The 21,055-nt window shown below is 38.6% G+C and overlaps 1 protein-coding gene across 2 annotated transcripts in view; it reads left to right on the top strand.

Annotated features, from left to right (window-relative positions):
- The first annotated feature begins 611 nt into the window (after positions 1 to 611).
- Positions 612 to 21,055, top strand: part of SPATA6 (spermatogenesis associated 6) — a 47,285-nt gene continuing 26,841 nt past the window's right edge. The window contains exons 1-8 of one of the 2 annotated variants that reach the window (XM_042808000.1): positions 612 to 812; positions 6,719 to 6,856; positions 8,358 to 8,406; positions 9,278 to 9,319; positions 10,669 to 10,793; positions 15,328 to 15,408; positions 18,130 to 18,408; positions 20,044 to 20,131. In XM_042808000.1, the coding sequence (XP_042663934.1) occupies positions 720 to 812; positions 6,719 to 6,856; positions 8,358 to 8,406; positions 9,278 to 9,319; positions 10,669 to 10,793; positions 15,328 to 15,408; positions 18,130 to 18,408; positions 20,044 to 20,131 (895 nt within the window). In that variant the 5' untranslated portion in view covers positions 612 to 719. The other variant, XM_042808002.1, reaches the window with a different exon arrangement.

Raw genomic sequence — 21,055 nt, 5'->3', positions numbered from 1 at the left:
TGAAATCCAAGTATGTGCCAAAAGGAAAAAAAAAAAAAAAAAAAAAAAAAAAAAAAGCAAACATGGAAATTCACTGCTTTTTAGCACTTCAGCCCTGGAGCTGCGTAAAACTTGGTTCGTGTTCTCCTTTTATGAATGGAAGGCTGTGGTGGCACCTTTCCACAGGAGGCCAAGAAGCCAGAGGGACAGACACCTCCCGAGCTTCATGCCGCTTGCAGACACCCCACAGCAGTGCTCCGCTCACATGTGGCCTGTCTGCTCCCCTGCCCTATGCTGGACACTTCAGCTTTTGCACCAGCAACCCATCTCTTCGCACATCATTGCAGCTGCCTGTCCTTGGGGAGGCCAAGGAGGGGGGGGCAAGAAATTATTGCACTTTTGACACACCCTTGCAGCTCCCGTTCAGCACCGCTGATGGAAGTGCCAGCAGAGGCCAGACTGCGAGGCGCTGGCAGCAGCGCCTGTGGCTGTGTGGGTGAAGAGAGGCGAGGAGGGAAAACACTGTGCAGAGGAAAGAGCAGGCTGAAAGGAAACGGCCGGCGGGAGCTGAGGGGGAGAAGCCGCAGAGCATTGTGGGAAGGAGCAGCGACCGTTAGCGCAGGGCATTGTGGGGAGGGGCAGCGCGCAGGGCCTGATGGGCGCGGTGGTGGCCGGGAGCCGGCCGGAGCACGCAGGGCAATGGCGGAAAGGAGGGGAAGCCACGCCGGAGTGGGGAGCTGATGCCGCCGGGGCAGTGCGGAGCGGCAGCCCGCGGAAGGGCGGCCCGGCCCGGCCCGGCCCTGCCACCGCCCAGCCCGCTGCGCATGCGCCGGGTGGGTGAGGCCCGGAAGCGCTGCGGTTGCCGTGACAACGGCGTCGCCCCCCGCGGCGCGGCGCGGCCGAGGCGGAGCGGGCCGGGGGCCGCTGGGCTCGGCTGCCCGCCCGCCCGCCCGCCCGCCCATGCCGCGGAAAGCGCTGCGCTGCGTCCTGCGGCTGGACCTCCGCTCGGTGAGTGCCCGCGGTGCGGCGGGCCGCAGGCTGGAGGAGAAGACGCGGTTCGCCCTTTCGGCGCCGCTTACCCGCCCCGCTTCCCCCGCTCGGCCGCCGCCCCGCTCCCCCCGGCCCCGGGGTGGGGGGTGGGTGTGTTTGTTCTTCTGGGACACCGGTCCGGGTTCTGTGGGCGGGGGCCGCCCTCCGTCTGGAACTGCAGCTCAGGTCTGGCTGCTGGGCAGCTTCGGCCCCTCTCGGGGTGTGCGTCCTCCAGCACCCGTGCCCCGTGTCCCTCCGCTGGTGCTAGCAGCAGCCGTGCTCCTTCACGGTTCTCACTTTCCCGTGGAAGAGGTCTTTTTTTAAGAGATGCTGATGCTTGGGAAGATCTGTGGTGTGGGGAAAGCACTCCTGAAAAAACAAAGCAAAAGAAATCTCAGGAAACAGCAGCCTGTACGTGGCATGTGCTCCCCTGTCGGCAATGAAGTCTCTGAGGGGCAGGATGTGGCCCTGGGCAGCTCTGAAGTACCGGGATGTTACATGGGGGGGGGTGGGGGGGTGGGGGAGTGAGGTCAACAACTGTGAAATTGCAAAGTTTTCACATTAATCATGTTAGGAACATTCCTTCTGCACTTTGAAAAGTTTTATGCTTATATACAAGGTGGAAGTAAAGTAAACAGTCTGTATCATTCTCCTGATAAATTTTAAGAAGTAGTTGAGGTAGGTAGCGCTTTGTTACTCTGGAGCTGGTGGCTTCACTGGTCCTGGTCGCTGCAATCCAGAGGTTAGGACCCCTCATGGGGCAAGTGCTGCCAGAATACTTGTGCTGAAAGGAAAAGCTGAGGTGCCTTACAAAAAAATTAAAGTGCATAGCCAGAAAGCATATACTGGGAAATGCACCCGGTATTCCTGGCTGCTTAGCCACCTTTGTTCCCAGACTTGTGTAGCCGCTCTAAACTAGAGCGGTGAATTTCTACACGTAGCTAGTGAAGTTATCACCCTAATGGTCTTGCTCTGCTGTCTCAACAGCTAGTGTTCATCTTTGTAGTGCAAAGGCCTGTTTGGTTCCTGGAAAGGAGCAGATGTGCTTTCCTTTTCTGTTCCTACTGCCGTGAGCTATTCATGTGCCAGGAGACAGTACAGGGAAGGTGTTCTTCTATAGTCAGGCTTCTTCACTTGTGGGGCATTTGTTACTCATCCTGCTCTCAAGGCTACAAATAGTGGAAAGGGACAGAACAGGAAATCTACAACACAGATCTGAGTGCCTCTTTCAGCACATGTCAGTCGTTCAGTTATGTCCCTGCTATGCTGTATAATTTCTCTCAGAGAACCCTTCTAATAAGTGTATTTAGTCTGGTTTTGAACCACTTGTTTTGCCTTTTCTCCTCACTGGCACCTACCTTGGCCTTTTACTCCAGCGATGGTTTGAAAACTTCCCAGCCTAAATTTTCTTCTGGCTAGTTGATGTCTTACTCTTACACAAATGTCAACACTGGCCTTTCACTTCATTTTTTTTTGTTTTTGGTTCTTGGTGTTTTCTCTCTTGATGTATTTTTTGGGCAGCAGTTCTGTCATTTCACAAATGATCTTTGTCAGCTAAAGAGACCTGGTTCTTTTGGTAGTATTTTGTGTAATAAGCTCACCAGTCTTCTGATCATCATAGGGATGGGTGCTACTCTTCCACTTTGAATTTGCATTGATCAGGATCGGAATTGCATTCAGCATTCCAGATGGGTTCTCACTGTTGCCTTAGGTGATATCAGGGATAAAAAGTCCAACATTCATCCTATATGTCTTAATATTAGTCTGTTCACAGCTGCACTGCAGTTATGCTGTCATTTATTAACACACTCATCATCTTCCCCTCAGCCAACTTTGAAGGTCAGCCGCCCCTGTGAAAGCAAAAACTGTTGTTAATACACAGTAGGTGCATCTCATCTCTGTTACTGTGGTCCTGTAAACAGGTTTTTCTCTACCTTTTTGTTGACCTCTGATTTCTGAATTTTAATTGGAAAAATTTCATGAGAACACTCTGACTTCTTGTGTCAGGGTCGTTAAAAATATTAAAAACCCTGGATACCAGGATATATAGAGGAATGTTTTTAATCATAACCCTGACCTTGATGTCTCCCAGTTTTGCACGTTATTGATGCTGTCCTTTGGCCAGCTGTGTTCCACTTTAGGACTTTCACACTAACTCCCATCTTCTGCATGATAAGTAATAATTTCTCATGTGGAGCCATGTGATATCCTTTGTCCAGAAAACAGGCTTTCAAGAAAATGTCAGGTTTTGCTTGGCTGATCTATTTTTATGAAATAAGTGTTGCTGGGCTTTTTTCTAGTCATGTTTTCTTCCATATCTTTATTCTTTGCTGTTGCATATTTAAATATTCTGATTGATGGGGTTATAATTTTTCACATCTTTTTCTGCCTCAGATGGGCCTTGCGTTTGTTATTTTTCAGCAGATGGTACTAACCTTGTTTTCATAACACAAGTTTTAGTTATGTATAGATCCAGCAAGAAAAATTACATTCGTTTAGAACCAGGGCTGAGTATGATTCAGCCTTCCTGTGGCTCCTTCTTCCAGTCCTAGTGCATATTGGGTAAATTCTGTTTCCATCATTTTGTTCTTCAAGTTGTTTTGATGCTCCTGTATTAAGTAGCATTAAAACCAAGGCAAAATTTACAGTTATGTTTGGGACATAGATTTGTTAGTTTTCACATTTTGGTTGATTTATACTATGTCCACTTGTTTTCTCCTTGTTCACTTTATTTGTGAGTAAAGGCTTGTCCAAATTTCTGATTCTTTTTCCTGTTTGTTTTTTGTTTGTTTGTTTGTTTGTTTCTTTGTTTTTTACAATGCTCTGCGTATTTCTTAACCCTCTTTGCAACCAGTCCAGTTGTGTCAGAAGTTCTGTCCTCTTTGGTTTTCCCATGCTTTAGGATACAGATGGGTTTTGCTCCTTTTGACTTAATGAAATTCCAAGATCTTTTCTGATCTGATTCCACCAGGTCTTTGGTTTATCTCACTGCTAATTTTCTCCATTTCTGAAAGGCTGCTCTTCTAAAATAGAAAACCTTAGTTAAAGACCTTATTTGGTTTATCCTGCCATTAATTGAAATTGAATAATTCATGATTGCTCAGACTGAGATTTCATTGTTACTTGTTTTTTTGAGACTAATTTTGGTGCCTACCTCTGCTGCTGGCATTTCGATTGTTCATGCAGCAACAGAATAAAATTCACATTATTCTTCACGTCATTGCTACATGGAGAATTCACAAATGCGGCAGGGAAGGTAGGTAAAGCTTTAAGCACTAGGATGAATTAATAGCATTGTGGATTACTGCCAGGTAAGGAGACTAAAATGGCTTCTCTTCTCATTGGGAAGATTATTTTTGCAACTCTTAAGTCCAAAATGCTGTTCTGTCTGGAAGCTTGCACACAACAGAAGTTAATACTGTCTGTTGCCCTTCATAGGGAACTCTACTTGCTTTGATGGTAACGGACAATTAAAGGGATTTTTCAAGGCCTGCCTTTTTCATTGGTTCCATATGCAGCTACAGTTTCAGCACTGCATGCAAGAAACAAATGCCATAGGGGTTGTGGATCAGTAGAATTCTATTCCTTGCCATGAGATGAACTGAGTGATTTCTTTATGACTATTTGTGATGTCCCACCAATAGGGCTGGTACATATTTTCCATCCTTCTGGGAACTGGAGCAGAGAAGTCCAGGGTAACACTGTCCAAGACATTTATAGTACTCCTGTTTGGTTATAAGATCAGTTAATTGCAGCATTGATATCCCTCTTCCTTAGCTGATCAACAGATATTACTATTGCAGTTTTTAAAATGGGCTCTCATCCTGCCTGAACAGTTTGCAGTCAGATAGGAGCTTCAGTTTGTCTCCTATGTGTTATACAGCTCCATGCATTGTATATTACAAAACAGATTTAATGAACTGCAGATATACATGTGTCACTAATTTTTGGAGCTGGTTTAATGTTACAGGAACATGTAGATTTGGTGTTCCAGCCCTGGCAATGAATTGTGCAGTTTATCTCAAGGGTAATAGAAGCACAAATTTCCACGTGTACTATCTTGCCCCACACCTTATTTGTAAGACTTTCTTTTCTTTTACAGGATAGCCAGAATAAATGGCACCAGTTGTTTGCAGTTTTGGCCTCAGATGTCTTCAAACATCTCACTTTTTGTCTCAATAAATAGGCAGTTATTGGTTGCCTTCTCTAAGGTGAAAGGCACAAAACCCCAGCCAAAACTGATTGTAAATTCTACAAGAATGTTATGAAGAAAAGCGAGAACTAAGCTAATATGACTTGTAGTATGTAGTTTGGGGGATCTTGCCTTGTATGCATGAAATCTGTCTCTTTCACTCCTATTCACACTTGGAACTGCATGAGTGTCATACAAGCTGTTTAATGCTTGACAGTCTGTTTCAATTGGGATATCTACTATTCTGGCACTTTTCTTGCAGAGTTGAAGCCCTCATTTACATGGAGAGGAAATCCTTTTTTTTTTCCTTCTCGGATATTTATGAATAGAAGCACTATTTTTTTTTTTAGCTTATACTGTATCTATCTATAATAATCTATCATGCATTGGTTTCTGTTATTTCTTTTACCCGAGGCTGTTTTTCTGCTGGTTTTATATAGTTTTCTTTTAAATACAGTTAGGATTTCTCAAGTAAAACATTCATTTGGGAGTAGGAGACTGTAACCAAAGCACTTATTTTAATTCCTGTCACTCTTCTCCTTTGTCTTTCTACCTGGCAATTGAAAGTCTGAACACCTTCTCCAGCAACCTTATGTTGGAAGAGACAACCTCATATTTATTATACTGCGATAAAAAGTGAGCACTAGAACTGAAGTGAAAGGTGACAATTCTCTGGCAGGGTAATAGAATAAAACCACGTGGCTTGGAGAAAATAGCAAATAGTTTTGCAATGAGTTGTGTACATCCTTGCAGTGAAAACATAAGTAAGAAAGTCTGCTGTTCGTCAGAGCTTTAAAAACATACCAAAGTCTTCTTGCTTAAAGACTAAGAATTGTCCAGAGAAAGTTGAGAGATTAGTGGCAGTATCTGGCAGCCTAATGAGGAGCCTTCCCTGCCTTGAATGCCTTTCAGGTGCCAGACTTCTCGGATAACTGTTGTGTGTCTGATAGTAACAGAACAACAGTTGCTTTCTCTCATTTATGTATTAGAAGGCAAAGTTAATATAATATTTGCAAATAAACTTGCCCTTTTTGATGGCTGGACAGAGGATGGATATCTAAATATGTACATTTACCAGCTTCATTCTCGCTTTGGCTACGCTAAAATTTGGACCTGTTTTTGTGTCTTGGCATCATGTAGACTTCATTCTACGTGACTCTTCATACAGAACCTGCTTTGACCATTGATGATTAATTCTTATATAGTTAGTGCATGCCTTTAACTGTATTAACCTGGGATTGGGATGCCAGGTTTCCATTTTGGTTGAAGACAATGGAGTATGTTTACTTACAGTAAGAAGAATTTGGTCCTGATTATATTAAAATGCTGACTGTTTTTCCTGGTCAGTCTGTACAAACAGAATTGCTTTAGAAAATAAATTTTTTCACTGTTGTACGTTATAATCTGACTCTCAGAAATCAACCATTTCAGCCTTGCCCATTTAATTTTTATCTTGAAAGCAACTGTTACTTCTATAACTAAAATTCAGTTTGTTTAATGAGTGTGTTACTCTTACAGATAACTTGCCCTGGAGTGCTGCTGAAAGACAAAGAGGAACTTTATCTCAGTGTCTCTGTACTTGGGCAGTACAAAAAAACTAAATGTGTCCCTGCAACGTTTCCGCTCTTCTTTCAAGAAAAACTAGTATTTGAAAAGGTAAGATAATGTCAAGAGCTAATACGAGCCAAATAAAACCCATCCCAAACTCCACAAAAACTCACTGCAAAGCCACTGAGCACAAGTAATCACACTGAGGATGGTATAGTAACTCCTGATTCTCTTCAGCACAAAGGAGGTGTGTGCCTATATTATCCACAGAGTGACTCAATAATTATATGTACTAAAGATTATAATGTATGATGAGACTTTATAGGTGTTTGTTCACTCTTTTGTGGACTGTCCTTTTTCAGTGTCTATTTTCCTGGCTTGGAAGGAACTGAATGTTGTTGTAAAAATTATGGCAAGGTGAAGAACAAAGACTAGATGATATAGGAGAGTCAGCTTAATTTAGTAGAAAGATAGAATAGCAGCTCAAGCCTTTTTGGTGACATCTTTCTCCCTTTGAGATACTTTTGTAGTGGTTTGTCATCAGAATTCCCAGGTTGGCACTCTGGCCTTATAATTTATAGTTGTTTATCACATATTCTGAGTGCCTACTAGCTTCATTATTAGTACCGCAGGGATAATGAAACACAGTATCTTACAGATATGATCTGGCTTCCTGACTACCTATGAATAATAACACTTTGCCCTTTTTAGTTCTTTTCCTTTAAGCATCCCCCAGCACTTTGAAAATCAGACTGAGTAAACATCAGTGATGCTTTGGTGATGTGGGTAAGATTGAAACAGTCTAATTTCACCAGCTACTGAAGAGTAAAAAAGACCATAATTCTTTAGAGGCAAACCTACCACAAACTACTTAAGGGAAATTTACTGTTTTCATTGTCATTTAGGGGAACTCCAAGACACCAGAATCTAACTGGTTACAGAAGAGGTGAATAAGAAAGCTGAGAATAATACCTGTCTTCTTACAAATATCTATTGAATAGGTCTAGATACTTGTGGAGCACCAGTACTTGATTTTTAGTGTTTAGTACCTTGAACAGCAGAGTGATCTATACCACTGCTGAGACTTGTAGAGAATTAGCCGGAAGTCTGTTACCTGCTGAGTATCTAGTGCAACATCCTCCCCTATTCTTTGCCATTTATTTACATGGGATTCAGTACTCTGAGCGGTACTCTGTATATGAATAGACGCTTCCATAAAAATTAAGCTTAAAGCATTATTAATATATTGAAGAACACATTCTTCATCTATCAGAATTCTAGTAATTCAGGAATTTATCTTTCTCTCTTGAAGTTTTCTCAGACGATACTTATTTCTGTGTTCAACTCTTCACAATACCTCCTAATTTAAATATGGAGAGGTAACCTCAGTGGCTAGAAAGCGGATGACAAGAACTGCTAGCTTTCAATGAATTTGATCACGTGCCAAATGATAATTTCAATTTCCTTTCTTTTTCCAGTGGGGACCAGGACTCTTGGCAACCATCTGAATCACGGAAGAATTTTTATTTTTTTTCCCTTCTCTTTCTCCAGAGGTCCATCTGATGACTTTGACTGTGGCATTATAATTATTTATTAATTTATTTTTCAGGCATTTGCTGATATAGTTGATCCTGGAGACCTTGTGGAGTTACTGGAACGTAGGTTCTGCTTTTTATGTATAACATGTTGTATGCATTAATGTCATGCATGTATGGGCTCTAAAGCCTTTTTGGAGGTTTAAAGTATGTGATAACTGTTCTGTCAGGAGTCTGTTCTCTGGAAAGCTAGTGGGTAACCAGTGTAGTATATCATGTACTAAATAAGTAGGACCCTAACACTGGTGGGTTTTCAGAACAGAAGATTCATTGTCAGTGCAGGCAGAGGTTTTTTGCTGTCTTTGCTTACTAGTTATCTAACAGAATGCCTCTAGAAATGTATGCTAAATGCTTTAGAACAAGAAAAAGGTAAAAAGTCATAATTTATGGAAAATCCAGCTAGTTATCCAGATAGGTAATAGATTCCTTTATCGAATCATTTATTTGATTATTTTAATTTTCAATAATATAAGCATAAACCTTTGATTTTTATAAAACTAATATTTTAATTTTTTAAGTAACTGTTACATTTTACTATATGTGGAGCATAATAAATTGTAGTGAGACATCACTGACCCTGAACTCAAACTCCAGGAATATGCTCCCTCGTACTTGGATTTATCTGAAAAAGTGGTGAAGCTTGCATCATCTTCTTTAAAAGAAGGACAAACTTGGCAGCAGATAGAACTTACCAAGTTCAGTGTCAAATTTAGAGTTGTCATTTGTACACTGCTAATGCCATTGTGTTCATCTGTGGTATTTATGCAAGGTGTGCTTAATTTTCTCTTATCGTTGGTATAGTGGAAATAGTGCAGCTATGTACAGTGTTATGAAGCTTAAATCAGTGAGCCATTTTTCTTGGGTTTTGACTATGGGAATTACTTTCCATTTTAGTTTCTCTTTTAACTCATGAAAAAACTTTTTCCCCTTCTAGTTGACACAGCAGTACTTGAACTAATACAGCTCGTTCCTCCAGGTATTGTATCAGTCTCTTCATAAATTATGCAGTTTAATAGGTGAATTTCCATGAGGACATTGCCCATTACAGCACAATCACTTTTTCTAACACACAAACAACATAGAAAGCTTTTCAACAAGTAATCCTCTGAATATAAAATGTCAATAGATCAAGAGGATCTCATTCTTGAAAGAGAATAATAGCTGAATATTGAAATGTACCCTACTCAGGCTTAGGAAAGTGATAATATTTTAAAAATGGAAAATAAACTGAAATCATCCAGTGCACACTTATTAACTGCATCACAATTCACTTGCAAAGTGGCTGTCTGTGAAATTTCAAAGTGCATAATCTTGTTCTCAGAATGACACTTTTTTTTCCTTCCATTTTAATGGTGACCACTGGGAAAACTCTTATCCTCACTAAGTATTACAGGTCTCTTGGGATATGTGAAGATAATAAATAACGATTTGTCATACTTCTGTTATTGGTTTGTGTGATTATAAAAATCTATTTTAATGAAATTCAAGTGTTCCCATGAATAATGTAAATCTGCATTTTATTGGAAATAAAGTCAAGTTTTAAAGAGGACTCGTTTGGAAACTGTGGTATTAAAAGCACTCTGTCACTTGTCCTTAGTACTTTCAAGGAAACGATTGCTTCTCTCAGGTGACTCACCAGACTGTTTACTTGAGGAAATATACTGAATGTGGGGTTTTTTTGTAGGAGGGTAAAAGGCCTTGCATAAGGAATTTAAATTCAGGGGTCACAGACTGTGATACAATTGTGATACAGACCAATGTAAGCCCAACATAAGATGACTGCAATAGCACAATTTAATTTTTTTATAATATACATTCAAGGTTTTCCCCTAAAGTAGCGAACCAGGGTAGTGAGAAAATCTTGAGATAATGATTTTGATGTTGCTTGCATTTCTTTCTTTCTACTATGGCTACTATTACTACTACTATTCTGTAATATGAAATGATACAGTTTTTCATAAGGGATTGTCTGCCATTAAAAAAAAAATACTGGTTTCTTCTGTAGCGTGGAAGGGAAAGAAAGAGGAAAACTGCTGAAGAATTGCCTAGAGAAAACTCCTTATGTCTCTTATAGAACATGAGTTAACTCAGTCTCCTTTATTTTTTTTACAGCAACAGTGAAACATATTTTCAGAGTAGATTCTGCACATTTCTGCTGCTGATTTAACTTGATGAGGTTATTTCCTAGTGTGTTACAAGTTTTAGAGCCATGCTCTTAATTTGTAAAGAATAAAATTTATCTTAGTTTCAATATGGTCTTTTGTGTGGCATCTGTACTATATGACTTTGTCTATTTTCCAATTAAAGTTTGTATTTTCCTTTTAGCAGGAAAAATTCTAGCTACGTATGAAGAAAATACAAGAGATTTCCTGTTCCCTGACCCTAAGCTTACCTGTGGGCACCATGGTTTAGAGCGTGAGATTTTAATGAAGAGGTCCTCTTCTTTTACCGTGAGTGAATATCTCTGGATTGTATTTATGATACAGTGTGTTTCACTGAAGAAACCCCTTGAACTACTTCAAATGAAAAGTGATTACTTCTGACAGATTTTGCCATTTCAGGTGTTGAATGTACAAATCCACAGTTGAACTTTGGTGAAGGTATAATCTTTTTTTCAAAATGCTTCAAGAAATTATTTAATGTGAAAAAGTTAGTTTCCACTTGGTTTGCAGTGTGTCACCATGACATGTCTTCCATTCAGTTTAATCTGTGGTGCAGTTGGTAGTTGAAGGGATGCAAGACAAGAAGGAGATGTCATAGCAACTTCACAGCTTTCAACAGATAAACCATGTAACCGTCCTCGGTTTCTCTTCATAGCATTTGGTTTAGACCATTTTTGGTACTGTTTAGGACAATGACAGTCAGTACAAACTTACAGTGCTATGACATCTCACCTATGGGCCTCCCTGAGGTGCAGGCTCACCACTAAAATAGTAAGTAACTGAAATTTAGCTTAGTGCTGCATGATTGTTTCTCAGTTCCAGAGCCTGTTTCTTAAGGTCTGTTCAGGCCATTCGTGCTCATTTAGTAACTTGCATTTTCCACAGTTTCAAAAAAGGTATGATAAATGACAACTAATTGGCAGAATGAGTGCAATGAATTAATGTTAATTTTCTAGAGATAAGGGCTTGAGTACATAGTAAATGAAAATTAATTTATCTCATACTGCCCTTTCATAGAGTTTGACTGTTGAATCTTAAGTATCAGTGCAATAACTCAGGAGGGCACTTTGCAGATGATGGTGATGTCAGAGATGTGTTTTGGGGTTTGTTTTGTTTGTCTTTTTTTAGTAAAGTTTACTAGTGGATTGGCAGAATATCTAGATTGGGAAGATAGGGACTCAGTTGTGCTGTCTGTTGTGATTGAATTAAAAACACTAGCAGGAGGGAAATACTGATTAAAGGTCATTGGTACCTTTTAGCTGGCATAATCTTTCACCTGCAAGGGCAACCTGGAAATTGCCCAGTCACTTTCAATTAAAAGTGCTAATTTGGTGTCTAATTCTGTGTTACATTTGAATTAATTGAAGCTGTGGTTTTCTGATACAAAATATATGGTTCTGCAGCAGCTTAAACTGTCCCTTTAAAACCAGTCAATTTTTGGCCATAGCATCTCTTTGATAGGGCTTCTCCTCTGCATGTTAGTGATGGCTTAAGAGAGGGGGTGGGACTGTATTGCTTTCATATTACTTACAGAATTGGTACTTGCTCTGGTATTTAGAAAGTATAGATAGGGAGGTAGTAATAAATGAGGTGGTATTAGCAAAATGTTTTCAGATTTTTTGTAAATGCAATATAATGAATCTTTGTAGAAGCAGAGCCACTAGAGTAGCTTGAGTTTTCTGTTGTACTGAGTTCTTTAACACAAAAATTATGTATTTTCTAATAAAGAGAAGGTGCCATAATTTTTGAGGTGTGAGAAGATGCAATCAGAGTCATTTAGATGTGTAGCTGCATGATGACACTGAAGTAGCTTTTAAAAGTTGACTGATGTAAGACAGAAACGTACTTCCGTGTCCTTGGGAGCAGTGTAATTGAAATCCATCTCTCCCCTGGAATGAGGACTGCAGAAGCATCTGTTGATCTGTTCCATCTCCATGGCAGAAATAATAGTTTAAGAAAGGATTTTTCTATACTGACCCCATTTTCAGGAATAATAAATAAGCTGTGTTTGATGGAATTGGAAGGAGGCTCCCGAAAAGAACTTGTGGTTCCTCTCCTTGCTTGCCAAATAGCTGTGAGAGGATTTTTACCTCCAGTGGAAATGCATTCTCAACTGCTTCCATTTTCTAGTGTTCCCTGAGCTTTACTGGCAAGTATCTCCTGCTAACTCTGTCAGCAGCAAGCACTGAATGTGAATGCTAAGCAAAAGGGAAAGTGTTAAACAAGGTCGTGAGAACCCTCACATTATTCTTATGCTAGTCAAGCCATGTTCTTCCCACATGAAAATTTATTTATAGCTAGCTGAGATTTTGAGTATTTTTGACTGACAGCTGTGCTTCAGTGGCATTTTGATTCCCAATAAATTTGTCCTTTATTAAAAAAATAAAGGTAGCAACAGCAAGGTTATGGTTGTGGAGTTCAGATAGGCTGTGACAAGCAGTGTCTGATTAACACTGCTAATCTGCCAGTTGGAAGGAATCCCAAGTTGAGAGGATCAGAACTCCTCCAGAAATCTGGCACTTGGCTGATAATGTCTCTGGCTAAATGTCTTACGAGGCTTACAAACACAATACACATACAAAACATGCCTCAAGTTATCTCTCCTGGTCCAGTGTTGCCCAGCAGAGGCTTTTGCTGGCTCTTCTGTATTTCTCTGCAACTCTTGCCTTTCAGAATACTTTTAAGCCTTGACTGATTGTGACTTCTTACAGACATTCTTATCTCCATTTCCCACCCTCATGCAGTATTTGCCATGTTACTTAAAACAGTTTATTTTTAGTTACACTTCCATTAGCATACCAATACAAGACCTTCTGTTATATTCATATATAGATTTTTTAGGCTACGGACTTGTACTCATGCTCCTTACAGTCAAAAGCACCTATTAGACTTGTTTTCCAATTCATGTTCTTCTAAATATGAACCACCTTTATAGTTTTTCTATGATCAAATGAATACTATGTCCATATGATTTTTGTTTAATGACTGGTACAGAAAGACTAACAAGACTGCTCAGGGCTTCAGACACCACTAAGCTGGAGGCAGAAGAATAGATCCCCAGAACTTTCTGGCTGGATTTTCATTTACAGACATGTTCAGGGTTAGGTGCCAGTCTTTACTGATGCTATATTGAATATCCTTCAGCAATCCCTAGTTTGAGAACTGCAGAAAACAGAACTCTTCTGATTGCTTTTGGCCTATAGGTTACTTGTGACATATCCAGGCATATGTATGCAAATGTCATCCTTTATTCCCTCTCCACAAACCATTTCTTTGAATAAACCATGGCTTTCTCTGATTTTTTAGCTATGAGCATTTAACAGTTCTGTAATCATTCTCACTCTCTGTAAGAGCAGTAGGTGCTCTGTTGTTGCTTTTTATAGAAGACTTACTAATTCTGATGTGTCCTTTTTTAAATTGTTGATAGCACTTGACAATTCATTAGTAATAAAAATGAGTTGATTAAAGACAGTCAGCTTTAAAATCTCTTTTATATGCCATAACTTGACTTGATTGAATCCTGGACTCTGTTAATTGCTATGACTGAGCTTTCTTGGCATTTCTGTCATTTCATTTCCATAATCTAACCTGGGCCCAGATCATATTCCCTTATGGGAAATCAGTGTGTGTTTAGGCAGGTGGTAGAGAATAGTTTGGTTCAGCAGCAGACTTCATTCATGAAGTTCCTGCTAATTCTTAAGAACGTAGGGCAGAGTTGCAAACAGACCAGCTCCTTTTTGTTTCTCAGTGATTTTGTGTGTTCATGTGCAGAAATGCCCATGCACACAGATGCCTCCGGGCAGCAAACTCTGTCCATGTTGAAAGAAAAGAAGGTAGAAAGTTCTAGGAACGCTTGATTTTCTCTTTGCTTCTGCAGAGCTGTATGAGATGCACATAGATTATTCCCACTTGTTTATAGCATATGTGGCCTTTAGTTCTTTTATGCCTTTTTAAATGTTGCTGTTTTGGGAAATAACACTTGTGTGTCATAATCTCTGCCATTTACACCCACTAAATTTTGTATACATTGGCCAATTCTAGCTAAATTTAACAGGAAATAGAGCTCTCAGAGGAATTTGTTTCTAGATGGCTGCAGTAAAAGATGAGTTGAACAGAAACTGTTATCCATGTAAAGATGGAGGGACCTGCTGGACGTCAATACATGTGTGCTGGTTGACCGGGAGGCCCAGCTGAATCCCACTGATTCCAAATTGATCAAACTAGGGCTGCCTCTTGTCAGCCACGTGCATAAGAGGGGATTGAGAGGAAGTGGAACATGGTTATAGATCATGGGAGACAGCCCACAGAAATCAGACCTTGCTCTAATGGTTACAGAATAAAGGGTATTCCTACTTATACTATTAACAAATGAATAGTTATTTGCAGTGTAACTGTCTAATTTTCAAAATGTTTTTACAAAAAAGATTGCACAATTGAGCCTATTTATAAATAAGTTTCCAAAGTTAGTGTTAATGAAACTTTGAGAGCATGACTGGAATTTTTATTGATGCTATATAGCATGGCATGAAAAATCTTTAAAAGTGCTTTTGACAAAGAAATGTATTGAAATAAAAGGCAGACCTTAATTGTTGTACAAAAGCAATATAATCATCTGTAATTGAATTGTCAGAAATGCAAATGTTAGCATCTTGACATTTACCATTGCTGTTCTGTCTTTTCTAATTATCTTTATTAAAGGCTGAAATTAACAAAGGAAATGGCTGAAAATTAGGAATGGTTTGTTACATTAGGTGACATTTACTTCTTTGATACCCTTTATCTTGTGTTGGAGCTTGATGTTCAATTATTGTCTCTCTTCTAGGGAATTGCACCAAAATTGAGATTTTCTACAAGCTCCCTTATTACAGAAAGTCTGTTAAGCTCAGGAAGGAGTCACATACAGGTTAGCATAATTTAATTGTTTGCAATTTAATTTCTAGATTTAATATTGATAGCCTTGGTTCCAATTTTTGCATGTGCTGCTCACTTCAAACTTTTCTCATTCTTTTGTTGTGGTTAAAGCAGTTATCATGGGTGCTTGACAACTTGATTAAATTTTTAATCAAGTATGAGTAAAGAGTGGGTTTGGTGCATGACAGTAAATGCTGAGAGTTCCTTGAATCTGAAACAATTATCAGCTGCTGTGTTCTGTGATCAGCTGAAGTGTCAATCCCTGGTGTATTTGTAGGTGGGAAGATGCCTTCTCACCATTTCTTACTGACACTTAAAATTAAGGACAGTGAAAGCTAGGTGAAGTCAGAGAAGGTAGATTATCAAAACCAAACCAATTAATTTAATTGTTTTCCATAACAATATCAGTAACAGTAATGGAAATTAAGATTTTTGTTGAAAAGGCTGTCACCAGTATTAATCTGGAAATGCTGCTTCTGCAATGAGCAAAGTTAAAGGTGAAGTAGCTGAAGAGAGTGTGGAAAAAAAAAACCTCTCTGATGTGTTTGTTCATTTGGTAGCACTCTTCTCTGGTCTTACTGGAGATTTGGTTGGGTTCCCTGGCATAAGCTGTCACATAAAGTTACTCTTAAAACCTTCTTTTTTGCTATATTATTGAAAAATTGTGCAGCGTCATTAAAATGGACTGGTTGTCAGGAAGGTTTGCGTGCAAAGAGGGTTAGGTGACTGACCTGTCTGTGGCATTGCTAATTAGTTCACTGAGAAGTTTCTTTCAAATTTAGCAAATGAAATGTATTGAGATGCTTAGATAAAGACTAAAAAAAAAAAAAAAATCAGTGAAAATTGTCATTGTCAGAACACTAATTTCACTGAAGGTGACTTCAATAAGGGCAGTTTGATTTAAAATTTAAAATGTCCTTAAAAGTATTTAATATGTTATGAATAGCATATCAAATTTGCAGGCATTGCAGTGAAGGTCTAGTTTCATGATTGGTGTAAGTCAGAAGAAGCACAGCCTGCTTCTGGTGAAATTGAAATTAATCTTGGAGAATAGGTCTGGGTTTGTTTGGGCCAGTTCCATATTCTGTTTCACTACCAGTTGCACAAGTGCTAGTACAGGCATGAGAAAGACAGCGTCACAAATAGTCTGTGTGATGCCAGATTCAAATCTGTGGTGATGCAAAACAAACACACAACCTCAGCCACATTCATTGTTGGGTGTAGAGGAAAAGGCTTGAAGGCAAGATGGACATTTTGTTCCTGGGTACTTCTGAACTGAATTAGTGCATGCAACATTCAGATTTAAGACTAATGTCAACTTCCTCAAGCTTGAAAAATAATTTCAAACAGGAAGAAAAGTCTTGCCATACCATCATTTTTTATCTTTTATAACCTGTGTATTTGGGTCAAATTTGACCAAAAAGCCTAATTAACCATACTGCAGTATTCAAAGTTCAAACATTCTGCCAATGAAGTAGCCTGATAAGAGTTGGATAATCTAGAGTGCCTTGACCTATAAAGCTTGCGGAGTAATTGAATGTTCATTTAATGCCAGGAATTACAAAGGAATGATAATGTATTTCAAACAAAACTTCAGTGTTAGAAAGGGTTTCCCACAATTTGAAACTGATTACTGAAGAAGTTAGTAGTTACTTGGAGGGAGTGTCAATCCTGACTGTTAGGTAGGCTTTGCTGGTAACAACAACAAAAACTACAACAGCACAGTTCCCATCCTGTGTTGTGGGAAGGGAGGTGGTAAGGTTGGTGGTTGTTCTACTTCCCTTTATTCTGCTTCTCACAGGGGGCCGCCCCTGTAGCCCCCTCCCCTGCCACCAAATAAACTCCACCACTCACTCAACCCAGGACATATATGTATGTATTTTAAAAGCAGTATCAACTCAGAGATAGACTTTTAAGCCAACATTTGATAATGGTGGAATTTTTATATATTTTAGCTACAAAATCCACATTTTGAATGTCAAGTGCCCGCTGCACAAATAAACAGGGGCTTTGCTGCTTCTTTTGCAAAAATATTCAGATGATTTGAGACGGTCTTTGGAAGATGGTCTTGAAAGTTTTGTGGGGCTTTTTTTGAGAGGGGTGGAGGGGGGTGGAGGGATTTTTACTAAATGTAGCTTCTTGATTATAACTCTTTAAAGGACTAGTATGTTCACCATGATCCAAGAAAATACAAATTTCAGAGAATGTAATTACACTTCTTGTGAGGCTTTAAGCAAGAATAAATGCATATAATTTAAACTATTAAATAGGCTTCTATTTTATGTATTTTATTTTAAAGGGTAAGAATTTTAAAACATTAAAAAAAAGCATAAATAGATGAAAAAATGCTTCAAATCTATCTGTGTCCAATCCAGGTAAAGTTTGTGTTAAATGAACTTGTGACAAAATTCAATTTAATTTTTTACAGTCTGTGTACACTAACTGTGTGAGAAAGCTGATTGGGTAAGTATCGGGCACTTAACCTTAACATCAAACATGTAGTAGTGTGTGTTTTAACCTCCTTCTGGTTTCAGAGAAAATGGTAAATACATTGTTGGTTTTTAAATTGCTGTTTGATTATAGTTTTGTGAGGGGAGCTTCAGTTGACATGGCATCTACTTCTGTTGAAATTATTAGTTCCCTGTTTGCATTATTTTCAGTGATCTTTGTTCTGCATGCTGTCAAAACAGATAATTTATTTTTTTCACTTTAGGGTGATTTGAATTGGGTGCATCACTCAGCCTCAAATGGAAAAGTGCAAACAGAGTTACCAAAGAAAAATATTCTTTCACCTGAGAAAAGCAGGCACAGTTTAGCAGGAAAGAACTACGAGCAGCCTACAATAGCTTCTAAATCACGTTCTCCATCTCCATACACAAAGAGACGAATGTGTGAGCTGTCAAAAGAAGCCAGGCAACGACTGGCCCATTTAAACCTTGGTCCTTACGAATTCAGAAGAGGAACTGATAAACCTCCATTTGTAGTTAGACGGGTTTGTATTCTCTCCAAAGTGCTTCCAGCTTAAGCTCAGATCAAATATTGTTCTTTCACTAAATACTGCTCCAAAAACTCATTCAGCTCTTAGTTTAGATAAGTAATTTTTCTCTCCTTAACAGTCTGTCACATAGTGCTTTAAATGTAAAATTAACTAAAATAAAATTTCTTTTATCTGCGTTAGTAACAGACAAAGATCAAATTCTTTCATGAATGTCTTGGTTAAATTCTCTGAGGCCCCATTTCTTTTCTTCCAGCGCACTAGACAGGATAATAGGTGTATAAATTCAGCCTGGAAGTAATTGATATTAGTATTAAAAATTCCTGAATAAGACTTCAAAGAAAGAGTGTCTAGTCACATTATGAACACTTACACTTCCTCTCTTTCAACTTTTTTTATGTTGGCATCCTATGATCTTTGAAACGCTTCCTTTGCTCAGAGCTACATCTCTAACACTTTGACTTAGAGTTCATAACCAACCTGACTTTAGCACACGCATAAGGACTTTTTGCTAACTGTACATGAAAAATTGTTCTGAAAATAGGTACTTATTTAAAGAAGCTATGTTTAAGTGCTTTAATACAAGGGGGCCAGATTTCCCAGCCTCTTGGAGGATCATATTGTCATTTTTTTTTTCCCCTCTTAATTTTTCTTATGATTGTAACAATTCTTTTTTTTTAGAAAACCACTTTGAATGTGTAGGGGCAAAAATGGGATTGTTCTGATTCTGTGCTATGACATTAGGATTTGTCTACAATTCTGGACACTTGTCACAGTCCTTGAGACAATTTCGTGTTTAATTAGTTTGCTTCTCACTTTATTTTATTTTTTCTAGTTTATGTACAAGTGAGTTAATAATATCTTAACAAATTTTAGAATTATTTTCTAAGTTTTACTCTACACATAGGTACCTTTTAGAAATTCAGATTAGCCTTAATAAGCCATTAATCATTCATCAACCTACTGTTTATCTCTCTCTCAGATATTTTTCTTTTAACTCCTTTTAATCAATTCTTCTGGTTTTTGATCTATAGGTGAAGTTCACAGTTTAATTATAGCATCTTTAAACACTGATTATTGATTTAGATTGCTTGGTTATGTTTGTACAAAAAAGGAAGAAGCTTGTCTATTAATATACCATATCTGGACTGTTGTGGCCTTTCTAGACGGCGTGTTCCTTTTAGGGTGTCTTTACTGCTGAGGACTCTTTTGGCCTGGAAATTTTGTCTTATATGAAGATTAAAATTAGATTGTTAAATGTAACTTTCTTAATTAGAAAGAGATTTGGATCTCTCTTGGTGAGGTCTGAACTGTTTAGATAAAATATAAGATACCAAGAGTTGTTTAAAAAGACTGCAGATATTATAGATGAAGGAGAAATTATCTGCATTTTTCTTCTTCGAACAAGATGACATTTAGAGTTTCTAGACCCTCCTAGCACTGCTTTTGTTTATGCACAGTAATGCTAATAATACACGTAATATGAGCAAACTATGAAAATATTTTAAAATAGTATTTAGATAAGAATAAAATATTTCAGAAAGGACTAAATGTGATCGTATGAATGAAAACAGAAAAAAATAGGAATTGATACGTCTGCTGCTGAGCATTTTAACAGTATTTTTGCTTCAGGTTGAACTACCAAGTCCTGTTATTAAACTTCATATGTGGTGTCCCATGCGAGAAAGCACAGCGGAAGCCTGGACAAAGGTAGACCATGGTTAGTATTTTCTACTATAAATCTCATTAATGCTTTTGTCTTCTGCAGTAGTTTAGTGAGGTTATTTTGTTTTGGGGTTTTTGTTTTGTGTTTTTTTTTGTTTGTTTTTTGGTTTTTTTTTTTTTTAATTTATTATAAAAATAGTCTATAATAGAGAAAAAGCTGTTCTTTCTTCCTAGCAATAGGAAGAATATTGAATATGCTGTAAAAGCTGGTTCTGAATAGTTCTTTACCTCAAGAAATTTGGAACGTAGTTCTATATGATATGGAAGTAGGAGTAGAAAATATCAAAGCCCAGGCGAGTGCGTGTTTCACTCCACTTGTTTTGATGAGTTGGATAGTGGAGCAAATCTGCACTAGTCAGTGGGTGTGTTGATCAGGCTTGGAGTATTGATCATTTTGAAGTTCAAGGGCTCTGTTGCTTCAAAAATGAATAATGTTTAGTTCAGCAGTACTTGTGAGTAGTGGATCAGTGACTTACTATTATTAATGAGCATCCAGGATGTGCTCCAATATCTGGTTTGGTATTCACTGGTATCAGTAAGTGAGGGTGTAATAAAAGGTGTGGGACCAGAAATTTAAGGAGGTACCCTAAAACTTGATTTGATTGCAGGTGTCTGGCAATATGAGGATTTTAATGAGTCTCATTAGTATTTGTTTGTTATGTATGTTCTGCCTCATTTTTATTGTGCCTCCTCACTAATTATAAATTGTTACGTAACAAATAATTTTAAACTTGTTATTTTACATTTGTTCTTTGCAGTAGCACTGGGTGCAGGATTTTAAATGTTTCACTAGATTCCTTTTGGGGTCATATTTACCAATCTGTAGTAGCTGGATAACGTAACAGACCTATTATCATCTGATACCATTGCATACTTATGAAATGAGTTGGTTTCTGGCCAGTGGTTAGGAGACCAAAAT

The sequence above is a fragment of the Tyto alba genome, unplaced genomic scaffold (genome assembly GCF_018691265.1).
Source record: "Tyto alba isolate M040663 unplaced genomic scaffold, T.alba_DEE_v4.0 Super-Scaffold_1000006, whole genome shotgun sequence".
In the NCBI taxonomy this organism is placed as follows: domain Eukaryota; kingdom Metazoa; phylum Chordata; class Aves; order Strigiformes; family Tytonidae; genus Tyto; species Tyto alba.
This window is presented reverse-complemented; position numbering and strand designations above follow the sequence as displayed.